At 35.5% G+C, this 18661-nt stretch overlaps 1 protein-coding gene across 1 annotated transcript in view; it reads left to right on the top strand.

Annotated features, from left to right (window-relative positions):
• Positions 1–1998: 1998 nt before the first annotated feature.
• LOC141511476 (myosin-13) overlaps positions 1999–18661 on the top strand; it is a 72678-nt gene continuing 56015 nt past the window's right edge. The window contains exons 1-10 of the mRNA XM_074220642.1: positions 1999–2211; positions 3017–3160; positions 3259–3415; positions 7065–7092; positions 7184–7295; positions 12734–12826; positions 13180–13243; positions 13335–13433; positions 14055–14158; positions 16483–16621. Of these exons, the coding sequence (XP_074076743.1) occupies positions 2008–2211; positions 3017–3160; positions 3259–3415; positions 7065–7092; positions 7184–7295; positions 12734–12826; positions 13180–13243; positions 13335–13433; positions 14055–14158; positions 16483–16621 (1144 nt within the window). The 5' untranslated portion in view covers positions 1999–2007. The remainder of the gene's footprint in view (positions 2212–3016; positions 3161–3258; positions 3416–7064; positions 7093–7183; positions 7296–12733; positions 12827–13179; positions 13244–13334; positions 13434–14054; positions 14159–16482; positions 16622–18661) is intronic.

Below are 18661 nucleotides of genomic sequence, written 5' to 3'. Positions count from 1 at the left end.
ATGCAAAGTGAAATGAGCAAAACCAGGAGAACATTGTACACAGAAATATCAATATTGTAAGATCATTCACTGTGAAAAACTTAGCTATTCTCAGAATACAATGATCCAAGAAAATTCTGAAGGACTTATGATGAAAGGTGCTATCCATCTCCAGAGAAAGAATTAATGGTAGTCTGAATGCAGATACTTTACTATTTTCTTTTTGGGGGGGTGGTCTGTTTTCTTTCATAGCACAACTTATATGAAAATGTACTTTTAATGACTATGTCAAATTGTTTGTTTTCTCAATGGGAGAAAATTTGCAGCTCAAAATTTGAAAAAAAATTAAATTTGTTTTTACATGTAATTTAGAAAAATAAATATTAAAGAAAAAAGTTTTTTTGAGAAATAAAACGTAGATAAAAGAACAAAAATGTAAAGATAATTGTGCAATTTTGCTGTAACTATGTACAATATTCTCCTGGTTCTTCTCATTTCATTTTGCATCAATTCACTTAAGTCTTCCAAGCTTTTCTGAAAGTATCCTGCTCATCAATTCTTATAGCACAGTATTATCATAACACAATCATATATCACAACTTCAGTCATTTCCTAATCAATGGGAATTCCCTCGGTTTCCAATTCTTTGCCAGCACAAAAAGAGTGACTCTAAATATTTTTGTGCAAGTAGATTATTTTACTCTTTCTTTAAAAAAAAAAAAACCTCTGGGATGCAGACTTAGTAGTGTTATTGCTGAGTCAAAGGGTATGCAGTTTTATAGCTCTTTATGTAGTTTCAGATTGCTCTCCAGAATGGTTTGATCAATTTGCAATTTCACCAACAGTGATTTAGGGTTCCAATTTTTTCCACATTTTTTCCAACATTTGTCATTTTTCTTTTCTATCGTAGCAGCCAATCTGATAGGATTAGTATCTCAGGTTGTTCCAATATGCATTTCTCTAGTCAATATTGATTCAGAATATTCTCTCATCGGATTATAGATAGCTTTGATATCTTCATCTGGAAACTGCCCATTTATATCCTTTGATTATTTAGACTAGCAACTTTTCAAATTTGTTAGAAACAGGTGAAATAATCAATACAAGTTATTCAATTGCCTTGAAAAGTTAGATTCTGTTATCTAAATTTGCCACTTGTATATCCTTTATTTCCTAGCTTCAGTTTGAGATAGAAGACAAAAATTGAAGTTAAGTTGTTCCCTCAACACCACCTTGACCATTCTATTTGTCACTGATCTTGTCCCATCCCTCTTACTGACTTCATCATTTTGAACTCCACAGGAACAAAATTAAAGAAATTTAGCAGAAAGAGGAAAAGAGAAAGAAGAAAGAAGAAAAGTGGGAAAAGATTTGGAAGGAAAAACAATAAGGTTTCATTTGTCTTTATAACTATCATCTGGCATGATGATCTGACATTTTTCCCCACTGTATTCATAATTTTAGTATTGGCAAAAGGAACTCTTGATAGGATAATTCCTGCTAAGAATGTAGATAGACAGATCTTTTGCAATGTAACTGGTCTTACAGAGTCACATGAAGTTGTGTGTTATCTAGAATCACAAAACCTGCATGTATCAGAGATAAACCCCAAACCCAAGTCTTCTTGACTTCAAGATAAGCTCTCTATTTTGCATACTGTCTCTCACCTGAAACACTGTAGGTACTTAATCCCTTTCTTGTTGATTTTTTTAATTTTTAGAAGAATGCTTGAAAAAGATTATTTTTCTCAGAATTGAGGATATACAGTAAGATGACACAAGAACAATTCCATTTCTCTTCTCTTTTCTCACCTCAAAGAGTTCTTTAAACTTTTCTCAGCTAAAACCATTGAGGTATTCAGGTCTTAATTTCTTCAATTCTGTGGTTCCTCACAGAGTTAGTCACCCATTCAACCTTCTAACTGACCCATCTAAGTAAAAACAGAAAATACGAAAGAAGATATATGTTTTTGACTCAGAAATAATTCTCACAAAAATTTCTCTTTAACTTCCCAGTCTCTCTGCAGCCATGAGTAATGATATGGAAATGGCCATCTTTGGAGAAGCTGCTCCCTATCTCCGAAAACCAGAGAAAGAAAGAATTGAAGCCCAAAACCGTCCTTTTGATTCTAAAAAAGCATGCTTTTTAGTAGATGACAAAGAAATGTATGTGAAAGGTATGATTCAGAGCAGAGAAAATGATAAAGTCATAGTCAAGACCATGGATGATAGAGTAAGTATTGATCATGAATGTTGAACATAACTGAAATGAACATTTTTCACATTTTTTCTCCTAGAGTAAAGTCTTAGTGGACTACAAGAGTTAGAAAGAAAAATGAGTTTGATTTTTAGCCACTTTTTAACAAATTAGCAGATGAGATGTATTATAGAGAACCTCACTCTGAGGCATTTCCTCTTTCAGATTTTTTTCAATTTTGAGATTTGTGTATGGTCTTTTGTTATATGCTTCAGAAGCTTTTGATTTATTTGTTTATCTGTCAGGGTATGTGATGGTAATGATGGGTGCACTGGAAGTTCTGGAATGAACAGTAAATGCTGGTTGGTAGCAAGAATATAGTGCTATAAAGAACTAATCTCTTCCTACCTTTCATATAATCAAGTACAGAGAAAGAAAGAAAAAAAAAAAACAAGGAAGGAAGAAGAAATTTTGTTTTAGGTTTTTGCAAGGCAATGGGGTTAAGTGGCTTGCCCAAGGCCAGACAGCTAGGTAATTATTAAGTGTCTGAGGTCACATTTGAACTCAGTCCTGATTCTAGGGCAGGTGCTCTGTCCACTGTGCCACCTAGCCGCCCCAGGGAAAGAAGAATTTGAAGAGAAAGATTATTCATTATGGAGAATTTGTCAATTATATCAGGCTCAACCAATTAATTTTATTATAGTTCTGTTACAGAGTACCTTTTTACCCTTCTAAAGTTGGCTATTGCAATGGAAATTTATCTATATGATATGATATCACTTCTATGAACAATCAAATTGCCCCCTGATCATAACTTTTTTTCCTTTTTTTCACCATTCAGACTGTCACTTTGAACAATGACCAAGTCTTTCCTATGAATCCTCCCAAATTTGACAAGATTGAGGACATGGCCATGATGACTCACCTACATGAGCCAGCTGTCTTATATAACCTCAAAGAGCGTTATTCAGCCTGGATGATCTATGTAAGGAAATTCTTAATGCCCCTACCTCCAGAAAGAAATCCTTAATTCTGGAGTGAAGAATAAGGATTAATCTGTCCCGCTGGGTTTCATTCCTACAGACTTACTCAGGTCTCTTCTGTGTCACTGTCAATCCCTACAAGTGGCTGCCAGTGTATAATCCAGAGGTGGTGACTGCCTACAGGGGCAAAAAGCGGCAGGAAGCTCCTCCCCACATCTTCTCCATCTCTGATAATGCCTATCAGTTCATGCTCACAGGTAAGCGAATATTCTGTCAATAATCATAACATTTCTTTTAACAATTATTTGTGAGAGACATTTCCCTTCATCTTGTTTGTCAAATCAAGAAAATTTGATCATAGTACTAATCGACATTTCCAGAGCAAAATTTTATGTTTATATTATGGGATGATTCAGTGCATGTAACCATTTTGAATTACTAATAGAATATTCTGTAAGATATTGGTCTAAGTCTAATTTCTGTCAGACTGTTTTCCAATTTTCCCAAAACTTCTTATCAAATAGAGAATTTCCTAGGTAATGTAGGTTTTGGGTTTGTTGAGAGAACTGGGTAAATAGTTCAGTTAATTCTAATTCTTCCTTTTCTAGTCTGTTCTATTGACCTACATTTCATTTTTTTTAAACCAATACCAAATGCCTGCTGCTTTATCAAACAGTTTAAGGTTAGGAAGTGTTATTGTTCTTTCATTCCTACTTTTTAAAATTATTTCATATAAATGGATGTTGAACTTTTGACTTTTTTCATGTGATGCATAATCATGTGATTTGGATATTTCTGTTTTTAATGTAATTAATTATACTGATTATTTTTTCTATTACCGAACCATTCTAGCATCTTTGGTATAAATCCAACTCAGCAAAAATTATTTGACAGAGATAAATCATTGAAATATTTGTATTTGGGGGCAGCTCGGTGGCACAGTGGAGGGGCAGCTCGGTGGCACAGTAGATAGAGCACTGGCCCTGGAGTCAGGAGTACCTGAGTTCAAATCCAGATTCAGACACTTAATAATTACCTAGCTGTGTGGCCTTGGGCAACCCCATTGTCTTGCAAGAAAGAAAGAAAGAAATATTTGTATTTGCTTTATCTTTATCTGTTAAAGTAAGTTTTTTTGACTATTTTTGTTTCCTAGACAGTATTTGATAACCTTTCTCAGTATCTAAGAATAATTTGTTTAGATATTCCCTTTTACTTTGAAGGTTTGATAGAATTCTCTTTTAAATGTAACAGGACCAGGCAGTTTTTGTTTGTTTGTGTTTTTCTTTAATCCTTTTTGATAATTCACTTAGTTATACTTCTTTTTCTTATATTGGATAAATCAAGTTATGTCTAATGCTCTATTTGATATTTGATATTTTTGAAGATATTTATCCTTTTTATATTATCATTTTAGTGTCATGTTACTGTTTTTATTTGTTTTATTGTGATTTCACTTGTCTATTTATTATTTTTGAGTAGATTATCTTCCCTCTTTTTAATGAAACTCTTATTTTCAATTGATAGTCTTTTTAAAGAACCAACTTTTAATTTTTTTTCTATTAGTTCTATTGTCTTTTTTATTTCCAGTATAACTACTTCAATAACTATTTTGGTTCTGTTTATTGTGGTTTCCAATTTTTAAAAATTCATTAAGCCTCCATTTATCCATTCTGTTAATTTCAAATATATGATATTTGTAAAGGACTTATAACAGCTCCTGGAACATAGTAGGTGTTTAATAAGTGCTTATTCCTCATTTGATTCTCATTAGAGAAATAATCTTATTGTTTACCAAATCAGCATAAATTAGATGCACTGTGAGGGTACAACTCTTATTAAAGATATATGAATATATATATATATATATATATATATATATATACATACATACATATATATATACCATGTTATTCTTTCTTCTGCCCATTTCAATCCATCTCTTTTGTCACTTCTCCCATTCTCCTCTGAACCTCTTTCCTGATAAGAAATGATAGGAGTTATGTTCCCTTTGTTGTTTACCTATAGGCTTGATTTTTGTTGTTAGTTGATTGGTCGTGTCCAGCTTTTCAAAACCCCATTTGGTATTTTCTTGGCAAAGATTCTTGAGTAGTTTACCATTTCTTTTTCCAACTCATTTTATAGTTGAAGAAACTGAGGCAAACCGGGTTAAGCGTCTTGCTCAGGGTCATATGGCTAGTTAGTCTAGTTTGAACTTGGGTCTTCCTAACTCCAGGCCCAGCCTGCTATCCACTGCAATTCCTAGTTGCCCATGTACTTAATTAAGGTACATTATATTTTTCCTTTTGTACTTCATCTCCCCTCTTTATGCTCCCTCTCATTTGACAATTTTGTTCTAAAAAATACATTTTTATTATTATGGAATTTAGTTCACGATATTTCAACCTTATTTTGCCATCATCATTTCTTCTTTTTCTTTAAATCTTGCTTTTCTTATATACCTTAAAAAAATTAGTGATTCCCACTTTAAACTCCATAAATCAGTTTTTATGCTTGGGAAAAAATTCTATCAATAGAGTCTTTTATTCCATAATTTTTTCCCCTGAATAGTTATTTCTACTTACATTTACTTACTTATTTTCTTGCAAGGAATGTTCTTGTGCTCAAATATCTATTTTTTCCATGATAGGGTAAGATTTTCATGGTTTGTCATTTGGGGGCTGCATTTCATCTATATTTGTGTTAGGAAATATAGTATTTCATTTTCTTCAGTTTCTAGAGAGAATAGAAATTTTTTACCTTTCTATCTGAAGGCCTTTCTTCTAGTTGCTTGGGGAAAAGAGATGGAAAAGGAAGAGAATTAACATTTTTGTTATTATTATTGTTATTACTATGACTCTACTACTTTTTGAAAATATTTTATTAATACTTCAAAGTTTAAAAAAGCCTCATAAAGGACAAAATTACAGAACTAGTAATTGTCTAAAATAGAATTGATTAATCACTTTGTTTCTTGGAGTTTGAACCATAGGGTTGTTTGTTGTTTCTATTGTTTTTGCTTTTCTGGACATGAACTATCGATTCTTTTTAACTGATATTTTGTATTTGTAACAGAAAAGGTTACAGGCTGCACAGACTTTTATGTTTATTGGTTCTGATCTGTTCCCACAATGACCCACTCACTTTGTCTTAAATCTTTTTTCATGGTAACATACTTATAACCCAAGAGATATATAAGAGGAAACATCAAAATAGATAAAGAAAAGGAAAGATAAGAGATAAAGTTAAGACAACATACCCAATCTGAGAAGGCTTCTACACCTAAAAATCTGGCTGGAGAAATCGAGTCCCAACAGAACCCTCAGGATCTTAGCTGGGAAAATCCCTTTGGCAGAATATTCTCTCTAAAAGGCAAAACTTCCAAAGCCCCTTTCCCAAGTAAGACCTCTATAGTGCTTACATAAAAGTGGCACAGGACCAAGGATTTACAATACTGAATTCAGTGATCCACAAATTTCAACCAAAATACCTTCAAAGCCTAAGTACAATCCACTTTCTCCAGATATCTTGTGGTAAACACCCAGGGATGGGCAAGTCCCCAGGTGTAGAACCCAAAATATGTTTACTAGTAAAGTTACCTAGCCTTGGAGCATGCTTTAATCAATATGCTTTGGTTCAGTGTGCTCAGGAAGTTCCTTCTTCTTGGAAAAGGGATCATCTGCTGCTAGGGAAGATCTCACATTAACCCTTCACCCTTCAGTATTCTTTATTCAGAAGTTTTGTGCCATTTTCTTCTGTTATTTCTTATGATGTTAAAGTTTTTCATTTGTCATATTATTCTAAGAGACCTATGATCATTTCAGAAGTCTCTGCTTTATGTCAGTACTCTTTCAAATATACTTCTCTATTTTCCTACCTTCACAATCTTTTGTTCTGTTTATCTTTCAGATCGGGACAACCAATCAATCCTTATCACGTAAGTAATTCCTTTTTTTTTTTTAAATGACTACTTTGAGACAAGGGATATCATTCTGACTGTTCAAACTAATTTACTTTCAAATCTACAGTGGAGAATCTGGTGCTGGGAAGACTGTGAATACCAAGAGGGTTATCCAATACTTTGCAACAATCGCAGTAACTGGAGAGAAGAAGAAGGAGCAACAGCCTGGGAAAATGCAGGTGAATCTACATTATTATTGCAGGGGGTTGATTACCAGACCACATCAAAGAACTGTAGAATGGTGGAATAAGAAGATATTATCAAATAATTTCCCCAACAGCAATTCTATCTGCAGATATACAAAGCTGCCTCCAACCTTGCTAATCCTTAGGAATTAGGAAAGAAAAAGAGAAAGAAAAAGGAAAGGAAGAAGAGGCAGAAGCATCTCAAGACTTGGGTAATGCATCTTAAGAGGCCTGCCTACCTAAGAAATCTTTGATGTCTACTGTAAACTCAGGATTCCTCAAATTCTAAAACATTGATTTAGTCCAACTCCATAATTTTATACATCAGGAAACTGAATGCTTCATCCAAGATCTTAAAATCATAAGATTTTAGAGTTAGAAGGACCTAAATAGGCATAATTTCATCACTTCATTTGATGAAGAAATTGAGAGAAGAAAATGACTGCCATTTCTAATACTGGGGGCTAATTCAGTTGATTAGAGAGAAAAGAAAGAAAGAGCAAGAGCATAGAGGGGATAAAGAAATCCCCCCAAAAGGTTCAATGGGCAGAGACTTTGGGAATAGAACAAAGATGTTGCTGGGGAAGCCCCACCAGGGGGAAATACTGAGTGGTACTGAGTGGGACAGGAGCCTACCAATAATTTATGAAGTCCTCAGGATGACATTGCAGCTGGTAGATTGTCCTTCACTGTAATTACACTCATATATGCATCCCTGAATCATGAAAAAAATAATACTCCTTTGTTCTTGTTTCAAGGTAGGGCAAATGAATAGTTAAGCTGCTAACCCTAAAATGTCTCTTGTGAAAGAGTTCTTAGAACTCCTATTGTATGGGTGGTACAGTTGATAGAGCACTGACCCCAGAGTCAGGAGGACCTGAATTCAAATTCAGTGTCAGACATGTGACCTCGAGCAAATCACTTAACCCTATTACCTGCAAAAAAAAAAACCTACTATTGTATAGTTGTGAGGATACTGATTTAAAGACCTGGAAATTAAACCCAGATCTGAAACTTACTATCTTTCTAAACTTGATCAAGTCACTCACTTTACCTTTCCTGGGCATCAATCTCTATCTGCAAAATGAGGGGGCTAGACTAGATGACCTCTATGATCCCCTAGAATTTTTAGCTCTTGATTCCTTGACTAGTGACTCATAACATTCCCATCCTTGGGAAAGTGTCTGGAGCTGGGGGAATAGGTCAGCAATATGATTCTTAGGCGTGGGACCCTAGGAATGTGTAAAGGAAAAAAATTAGACATGCTGTAGATGCAGGGAAACATACTTCAACCAAGGACTTTGAGTTACAGGGGACAGCAGGCTAAAGACAGCATGGAGAGGCTCCTGAGATGTTGCCTACTGACTAATCACTTATATCTATTTTTGCCCTCTAAATTTTGAGAACTTGGAGACCTTCCTACCCCCCAAAAGATGAAGAGACAATATCATGAGATTAGTAATTAGCAAAGTAAGAATTCAAACTGATCTTCTGAGGCCCTATTCTTATCACTATGTTATCTTATCTCATCTTATCATACCTTAAGACCACTCTCTGGAGAAAAGACATCATAAAACAGAAAAACGAATATCTGTGTTTGTCTGAATGGGGTTTGGTTGGTGGTAGCAAATCTTAGGCAAGGTTGAAAATTGCCAAACTCCAAATATTAGGTAGTATTTTTACTGTACCAAGATTCTAGTTCATACTACCTAGCAATATGTCTCCTCACCAATTAAAATGTCCTAAAACTGAAAGAAGAGATTAAAAAGTTAGGAACAGAAGGAAGAGAAAGAGAGAGAGAGAGAGAGAGAGAGAGAGAGAGAGAGAGAGAGAGAGAGAGAGAGAGAGAGAGAGAGAGAGATGTATTATTAGGTATGTTACCTCTGTTTGTGGACATGGTACCATAATGTCAGCACCCTGATTCAAAAGACTTGGAAGTCCTCCCTGTGGGAACCTGTTTATATTAAAGTCAAGCCAGAAGCAGCCCCAGCCCTTCCTGGAAAACTGGAAAGTACTATATTAACTTAGTTTAGAAGTTCATAAGAGTTTTAAGAGACTAAAGAAGTGATGGTGGTTTCCCGCCTAGTTTCCCCAATATTTAGAGCACAAATACTTTCTAAATTGAGAATGTTGTGGTGAGTTCAAGATACACTAGAAAAATGTAAATTAAACCATACATAGAACTTGTGCATCTTAATGAGATTAAATGATCTAATTTATGTTTTTTTAGTCAGTCAAGGCCTCAAGGGCTATGGACATACAGTGATGATGTGATTCTTTTTTTGTTTGTTTGTTTTTGTTTTTTTGCTTTTTACAAACCAATGGGGTTAAGTGACTTGCCCAAGGTCACACAGTAAAAGTAGGTATTAAGTGTCTGAGGCCAAATTTGATTCACTGCACCACCTAGCTACCCCCAAGATATGATTCTTTTAGGCGTTTTGGGGAACTCTTCATCTTACTTTTCATTTGTGGATGACATCAAATTCTGACTCTTTCTGCTACCTGAGATATAACAGTACCTCCCTGCTTTAAAAAAATCACTTTCTAGCTTTCCTCTTTATATATAAGAAAGATCTCCTTTCTGATGTGTCAATGACTTTCACCAGATTTTTTTCTTTGGAGGTAATTGGGTTTAAATGACTAGCTCAACTTTTCTTACCTTTTTCATTTTTTACCTATTTCTCAGAGTCCAGGAGCTGACTTCTTCAAATAGATGGTCTTTGTCTATTATTACATTGTTATTATATTCTCCATTATTATAGGGATAATTTACTTGATAAAAGTCTTAGATTAGAAAATAGGAAAAAAGGTTACAATTGTTTGTGTATATTCTGAAGATGTGACAACTCTCCAAGTCAGTATCTCTGAACTCTAAAATATTCTATGAAATAGCTATAGTAAACACTTTTAACATCCACTCAGAGTTTTTATTCAGAACATCATTCATTGGGGTGTTTCAAGATCAATGCGGAGGCAAGAACAGGGAAACTGGATATGCATTCACTGCATATATCTACAAGGTTAGCAGTCTATGGTAGTCTGCTGCATCCTCCCCCACTTTATGGAAACAGTACAATGCATACACTCCTGGAGCTACTAGGTGGTGATATGGACAGCAAGCACTGGATTTATTATGAGGGAGACCTACCTGGGCAGTTACAACAAGAAAGGGCTAGGGCTTTCACTTTAATATGAGCTAGTACAGGCCCCACCAAGGAGGGCTTCCATGCCTTTTGAATCAGGATACTGATATTAATACAACATATCCACGCACAGAGATAACATGGCCTAATTGTACATCTTAGTTCTTTTTTTTGCTTTCTTCTATTCCTAATTTTTCAATCTCTTCTTTTAGTTTTGAAGCATTTTAATTGGTAAGAAAACATGTTTCTATTTCCTCTCACTGCTTCTACATCTTCACTTTGAGTTCTTTCAATTCCACCCCCATTGGGCTTCTTATATAATAGTTCCTTGGCATATAGCCTGGGCATGTATGGTACTTACAAAATAAAAATTATCCCCAGTGCTTAACAGAATGTCTGACACATAGTAGGTGTTTAATTGATTGTTGCAATGATCGATTAATTGATTGATCACACACTTACTATGCCAGATACTATGTCTCAGACTAGCACTGACAGAACTGGCAGCATTTAATAGCCATCAATCATATAGGCCTTTAGATTGGTATGAAGAAGTTATGATCAGGTGGCTAGGTGTCACAGTGGATAGAGCACCGGCCCTGGAGTCAGGAGTACCTGAGTTCAAATCTAGCCTCAGACACTTAATAATTACCTAGCTGTGTGGCCTTGGGCAAGCCACCTAACCCCATTTTCCTTGAAAAAAACTAAGAAAAAAGAAGTTATGATCATAGGTAGGAGGGATGACTAAGGTCACAAGAAATAGTGTTCTTAGGCAAGGCTTCAATCTGTGGGAAGACTGAAGACACTGGAGTGATAGACAGGAAGCCAAGGCATGGAATCTAATACAGAAGATAAGAAAGAATTTAGTTACTAGAATTGATTATAAAGCAGGGAGCTGGTCCTAAAAAACAAAGCAATAATTCAGGAGTCTGGAATTGGGTCATAGAAATTTTGAACTATATACCTAAGGATTGATGCATTTCCCTTATGCAGAGGTTAGATTGGTTACAGATCTGAGGGACTGAAACTGTAGATGATGGATGATAAAGCAACCACAACTTAGACAGAAAGCATTATCTCTAAGATCCCTCTCAACTTTTATAATTCAAGTTTTATGGACAGCAAAACAATAAAAAGTTAGGAAAAGAAAATTTTACAAAGCTGAGAAGCACAGGGTAATGGAGAGTTTTGGATTTGCAGGCAGTAACCCTGGATTCAAGTACTGGCTCTGATGTTGATGTTTGTCCTTCATTCTTAAAGACTATAACATCAGGGAGGTGATGTCATGACATGCATATGAATTGAATTTGAGTGAGGGGGTGCTGTGCTAAGTCACCAGCTTCACTTTTTCCTCCAGAGCATCTAGGTTCAATGGCCAGATATGAATCAGGACAACTGGAGATGGCCCTGGATGTGAGGCAATCTAGATTAAGTGACCTACCTAAAGACACCCAGCTAGTAAGTGTCAAGTGTCTGAGGTCAAGATAGGTCCTCCCGACTCCAGTACATATGTTCTATCCACTGTGCTATCTAGCTAGCTATCCTGACTCGCAAATTAAATAGCAATGGGAACTTAGTGAAGTCACTCTATTTCTTTGGATCTTCCATTTTTTAACTAAAACATGAAAAATTTGGACTAGGGTTCCAAAGTCTTCTCCAGGTCTAAAAAAATCCTATAAAATTGTAATACATTTCCAGATTAGGATCAATAGCAAAACTGAAGCAAGAAATGGAAAGATTTTGATATCATCCACTATTAAGATTTGTACAGGCACTGTGCAAAGTTCTTTATATTTCATCTGCTCTACATTGCAGAGAGGTAAGTGCTTTTATTACTTCCATTTTACTGTTGAGGAAATTGAGACTCACAGAAGTTAAGTGACTTTCCCAGGGTCACAAAGCTAATACTTGCCTGAGATTGGCTTTAAAATTTCCTCCCTGACTACAGGCTTTCTACCCCCGTACAATATACTTGCCTAGATCTTTAGGATTCTTCTTATCTGGAATCAGTTTTTCCTCTGAGCCCACAAGGCAGCTGAAGCAGCCCAGGCTGTAGGCATTGGCCAACATAAGAACACAAAACAAAGAGATTATTACATTAGAAAGCAAGTCAGTTAAAGTTAATTACTTTAGATTTCTGTCTGAAACAGACCCTAAATTGAACCCCAAATAAAACTTCTCCACAAATTACTTATCCATCTTCTTAAATTACTAGGTGCTTGCTAATGAATCAGAAATAAAGTCAGAATGACTGTAGTCATTTTCTCTCCCCATTATTATTATTATTAGGGAAACTTGGAAGATCAAATCATCCAGGCAAATCCCCTTCTGGAAGCTTTTGGAAATGCCAAGACCGTGAGAAATGACAATTCTTCACGCTTTGTAAGATAATTTTCTTATTCTTTCTTGATTCCTAAATGCTTTGCAAATCCACCTAAATTCCAGCCTGGAGCTATTCCTGAGAAATGTTACTCAGTGTAGATGCTAAAAGAAAAACAAATTAGCTCAACATTTCCCAAGCTCATATACTCTTAGGACTACTTCATAACCTTGTTATTGATCAAAGAAAGACTTCAGATTCAGGAAAAAATACCCTCAAATAAATATTTTAACTCAGTAAATAAATCCAGAGACCCCAAAATTCCAAGTCAGAATTTTAAATATAGCTTCTTCAGTGTTTATTCAATTCTATTATATATCTTCTATAATAACCTAGTATCTCTGTTATTAAACAGGGGAAATTCATTAGGATTCACTTTGGAGCCACAGGAAAACTGGCCTCTGCAGACATTGAAACTTGTGAGTCTAGGTGCACCCCAGGCAACTTAACTTTTACTACATTAGATTCCTTCAGGATTTTAACCATTTTCTTTTTCTTATACTTCTTCAGATCTCTTGGAAAAATCCAGAGTGACATTTCAGCTGTCCAGTGAGAGAAGCTATCATATTTTTTACCAAATCATGTCCAATAAGAAGCCAGAACTCATTGGTAAGTACCTGGGAACATCATTCTTTGCATATACTTGTTTGAGTAAAATACCATTAGAATTAGCTACATATGATTCTTTTTTAATCAATTTTATTGATATATCTTGTTTTGATATCATCCTTAATTTATTTTCATTTCACACAACAAAACAAGAATTTCAATAACACAGTACAATAAAAAAAGATGATTGCACAGAAAATTGCAAATATACCATGGAAAAATTGTTGTTCCTTTCAAATATATAAAATTTATTATATAAATTTTTCCCTCCCCCTACCTTAGCGACTACAACCAAATCATCTTCCATCTCCTTCATTTTCGAATGTTCTCCTTCCCCTACCCAAAGAGCTATCCATTGTCAAAAAAATTAAAAAAGAGAAGGAAAAAAACATTTCAACAAAACTAGCCCAGATATCAACCAAGACTGACGGCATGTGCAATATTTTCCATAGCTTTGTAAATGAGGAAAAGAAAAACATTTTTTTCCTCTTCTTCTTCAGGCTTAAACATGGTCATGAAGATTACAATGTTCAATCTTTTTTTAAAAAAATTCTTCCCTTTAATAACAATGTGAACATTATTATTATGTGTGATTGTAAAGGGAACTATTCTGCTTCACAGACCTGCTTCTCATTTCAACCAATCCCTATGACTTTCCCTTTGTGAGTCAGGGAGAGCTCACAGTGGCAAGCATCAATGATGGTGAAGAGCTGTTGGCCACAGATGTAAGTATTGTTATTTTTTTTGGGGGGGGGGGGAACCATAGAGTATCAGAATTTAGAGGTTATAAGACCTTTTAAGAGCAATTAAAATCCTCTAATTTATTATAAATGAAGAAACTGAAACTAGAAGAAAAGATAACTTGACCACTTCCTCTGCATAGTAATTTTTTTTTTGCAAGGCAATGAGGTTAAATGTATTGCCCAAGGCCACACAGCTAGGTAATTATTGTCTGAGAGTGGATTTGAACTCAGGTACTCCTGATTCCAAGGAGCAGTGCTCTATCCACTGTGCCACCTCGTGGTCCCCTAGATGGCAAATTCTTAATAAATATTAGATTGACTTGTAGTTACACAGTTAGAAAGTAAAAATCAGATCTGAAGCTCAGGTCTCAGGGCTCTGAAGCTAGTGAAATTCCATTTAGAATACCCCACCACAGGAAGCACAGTAAAGATATATTTAATTCTACCCTGTGGTTTTCTAGTAAAAAGTAAAATTCCTTGGGTTTATGCATTTACGTGCTCTATATTTTTAAAATTACTTTCATAGCTATTATCTCATTTGATTTTAACAGCTTCCCTCAGAAGTATCAGGAGCCTTCCTCTTTTCACTCACTATCTTTACTATTAGGAGGCATCCTATTTTCCAGAGCTAAGACCCAGCCAGCAAGCTCTGCTCTGAACAGCAATGCTTTGTGCTCATCCTCTGGATGACCTCTGCCATAACAAAATACTGCTTCTTACACCAAATTGTTAAGTTGAAAAACAAAGACCAAAAAAAGGCTTCCAAGATGGGGTAAACCTAGAAATATATCCCAGGCCTAGACAAAGGAGCATATGCCAGTAACATAGTGTCCATTTTTCCTTTTATGACACATTATACAATGTCTATCTTAGAGAAAGTTGAAAACTCAGGAAAGCAAATTAATTTTGATTTTTAAATAAATATTTGTCATTAAGAAAACTTTATTGAGAGGTAAATGAAGATGATTGCAAAATCAAATCAACAGACACAGCATGCTCATTTACTTCCTCTGTAAAGTGAGGAAATAAGATTTAATATTGTTCACCCAGTGAAAACAGCACCAGATTTGAATTCTTCAGACATTAATTCAAATCCTAGTTCTATGGGCAGCTAGGTGGCACAGTGGATAAAGCACCGGCCCTGGAGTTAGGAGTACCTGGGTTCAAATCTGGTCTCAGACACTTAATAATTACCTAGCTGTGTGGCCTTGGGCAAGCCACTGAACCCCATTTGCCTTGCAAAAAGAACTAAAAAAAATCCTAGTTCTGACATTTATTACCTAAGTGAGGATGGGTAGTGGCTTTGGCTTAGCAGCAAGAAAATTGCCACAAATAATCAAAAAAACTGGATTCAAATCTCAGCTTGGCCCCTGACTACCTTTGTGCTTAATTCTCTTAAATCACTCTAGACCTCAATTTGCTAACTTACTAATTGAGAAGACTGGATTTGAATTCAGGAGCTCTTCACCTATAGAGTTCTTTGAACTTAGCTTTTGAAAATATTTTGATAACTGCATTTCAATATAATTGGTTTCCTTTGTAATTCTATGTATTTTGGTTTATACATTTAAAATAATTATCCTGAATAACTGTTAATGGGGCTTCTAATTCAATAAGGTTAAAAATCCTTGGGATGATCTTTAAAGGCTCTTCTATGTATGACATTCTACACTTCTGTGGTGCTCAGATTCCAAAAGTGTTAGGAATCATTACCTTTTTAAAATTAAGTTAGGTCACTCTTGAATTATCTTCCTCTATGGAGCCCATGAGATTAGAGTCCCTCAGTATTTCTCAGTACTCAGCAGCCAGAAAACAAATCCATAACCAATGAATGGGCACAATTGGAAAACAAATCCCAGTTTTCTACTAAGGAAATTGGAAAGTCTTCCCCTAATCCTCCCAAGACATGTCAAAAGAGCAAATTTTTAAGGTTTACTGAAGCTAGCTCTAGAGCCTCTTGTTAAACTTTCATTAAGAACATTTACTTCTCAGAAAACAGGCTAACTATAGATGAGGTTGACTTACTATTTAGGAGATTACCTAGATGGAAGATGGAAAGATGGAGAAGCTATTCAAATGCAGATTAAGCTTAAAAATGTGTCACATGTGCATTTTTTATGTTGAGCAGGTGTTAAACACCTGCATATCCCTGTTCACAGTTCATCCTACTCTAGTATATAGTTTTGCAAGCATACCCACAGGATCCCTAACTCCTAACCAAAGAGCAAAGTCAAGGTCTTTGCCTAGAGAAGAAATGTTTTTGAAACCCTGTGACCCATTAGGAATATTATCCTTCTTATCTTCAGAATGCCATAGATATCCTGGGCTTTAGCGCAGATGAGAAAATTGGAATCTACAAGTTGACCGGGGCAGTGATGCATTATGGGAACATGAAGTTCAAGCAGAAGCAGCGAGAGGAGCAGGCAGAACCTGATGGAACTGAAGGTAAAGACCATGAGATTGAATGCTTCTTCCTCTAGAAATGAGTTTATATATTGACAAGACTAGAAGAAGCATGCCTTCTATATGATCAAAGATGACTCTGAAGTTGCCCTTCAGGGCAACTGGAAGGATAGTAATGTCCTAGAGAAAAACAGAAAAGTTCCAAAGGGGGGGTATTTAGAAAGATAAAAAGTATCATTATATACATATTGAATTTTATATTGATAATAATTCATATTTTAGGATGTTTTAATATTTCAAAGTGCTTTCCTTGCAACAATACAAGGAATTTGTAGGCAAAGGAATACAAATGAGGGAAATGAAGGTCAAAGAAATTAAGGGTTACACACTGATAAAGGGTTAGAGTTGGAAATCTTCTGATATCCAAATGAAGATTTTTTTTTCCTATGGGAGTTCAGGGGAGGGATAGAACCATTCTTGACTGGGGGGGGGGGAGTAATGAAAAAGGAACCACAAACTGTATCTTGAAGAATGCAGTTTTGCTTTGCTTGCTGAATTACACAATGACTTGTAAACCCATTCAAAATCCCCCAAACAGAAAATCATTTAGCCATATCTTCCTTATCTTGTACTTACAAAGTTGATTTCTTTTTTAGCAAAAGCAAAAGACTTAGGGGCTGCTAGGTGGCGTAGTGGATAAAGCACAGGCAAGAGTCAGGAGTACCTGGGTTCAAATCTGGTCTCAGACACTTAATAATTACCTAGCTGTGTGGTCTTGGGCAAGCCACTTAACCCCATTTGCCTTGCAAAAACCTAAAAAACAAAAGCAAAAGACTTTATGATTATCCTACTAAGTTTCATCTTATTAGATTTTTGCCTGCTTTAGCCTGTTGAAAAATAGTAAGCTTAGTTGGTTATGCCCAGTTTCCTTTCCCATTAGAATAGGGGGAGAGGGGGTTGAGGAGGGGAGACAACTGGATTAAATGACTTGCCCAGGGTCACCAAACTAGAAAATGTCTGTGGCTGGACTTGAATTCAGGTCCTCCTGACTCCAAGGTTAGTGCTCTATCTACTGCTACCTCCTAATTATACCAAAAGTCCTGATATGATATCATTTCTTAGTCCCAATATTTCCATCATTTTCATTCAACAAATTCCTCATTGATGGAAAAATCAGAGGCAGAATAGAATTTTACCATGCTGGTTCCTCCACCTTATGAAAAATAAAAATCATTAAAGCATCAGAGAAGAATAAATACGCTACTCTACTTTGTTTCTTGTGCTAAGGGTTAGGGATACAAAGAAAGTGAAAAAAAGCAATCCTTGTTCTGAAGGAGTTTGCAATCCAATGAGGGAAGAAAACATGCAAAAAACTAAGTACAAACAAAATTATATAAAAGGCAAATTAGAATTAGTCAATGAGGGGAGTCATTGGATTTATCAAGGATAGGGAGAGTCTTCTTGCAGAACTGAAATTTTAGATGAGATGTGAAAAAAAAGTCAGGGAATCTAAGTGGCAGGGATGAGGAGGAAAAGAATTCCAATCATGAGGGATAGACAGTGATAATGCCCAGAGTTAGGAGTTAGAATGTCTGTGCAGAGAATAGCAAGGAGATGAGGGTCACAGGATTTTTGTGTATGTGGGAGTGAGGTAAGGTTATGAAGAGCTTTGAATGACAAATATAAGATGTTATGTGATAGGGTGATAGTCAAGTTTATAAATAGGAAAGTTATTTGGTTAGAATTTTGCATTAATTTGACAACTGAGTAGATAAAAGAATGATCTAAGGAAAGATTTGAGACAAGGAAACCAGCTAGAAGGCTATTGTAATAGTTCAGGTGTAAGGAGATGAAAGCCTATACCAGAACAGTTATAATGTCAGAGAAAAGAAGGGAGCATATTCAAGAAATATTATGAGAATAAAAATTGACAATACTTGACAAGTGATTGGATATGGGAAAATGGGGATTGTGTGAAATATCAAGACTGGTACCTTGTTGCAAGACTAGGTGAGTTGGAGGATGGTAGGGTCCCCAACACTAACATCAAAGTTAAAGGAAGTGTTTTGGGGTAAAAATAAT

This window comes from Macrotis lagotis, chromosome 2 (assembly GCF_037893015.1).
Source record: "Macrotis lagotis isolate mMagLag1 chromosome 2, bilby.v1.9.chrom.fasta, whole genome shotgun sequence".
NCBI lineage: Eukaryota > Metazoa > Chordata > Mammalia > Peramelemorphia > Peramelidae > Macrotis > Macrotis lagotis.
This window is presented reverse-complemented; position numbering and strand designations above follow the sequence as displayed.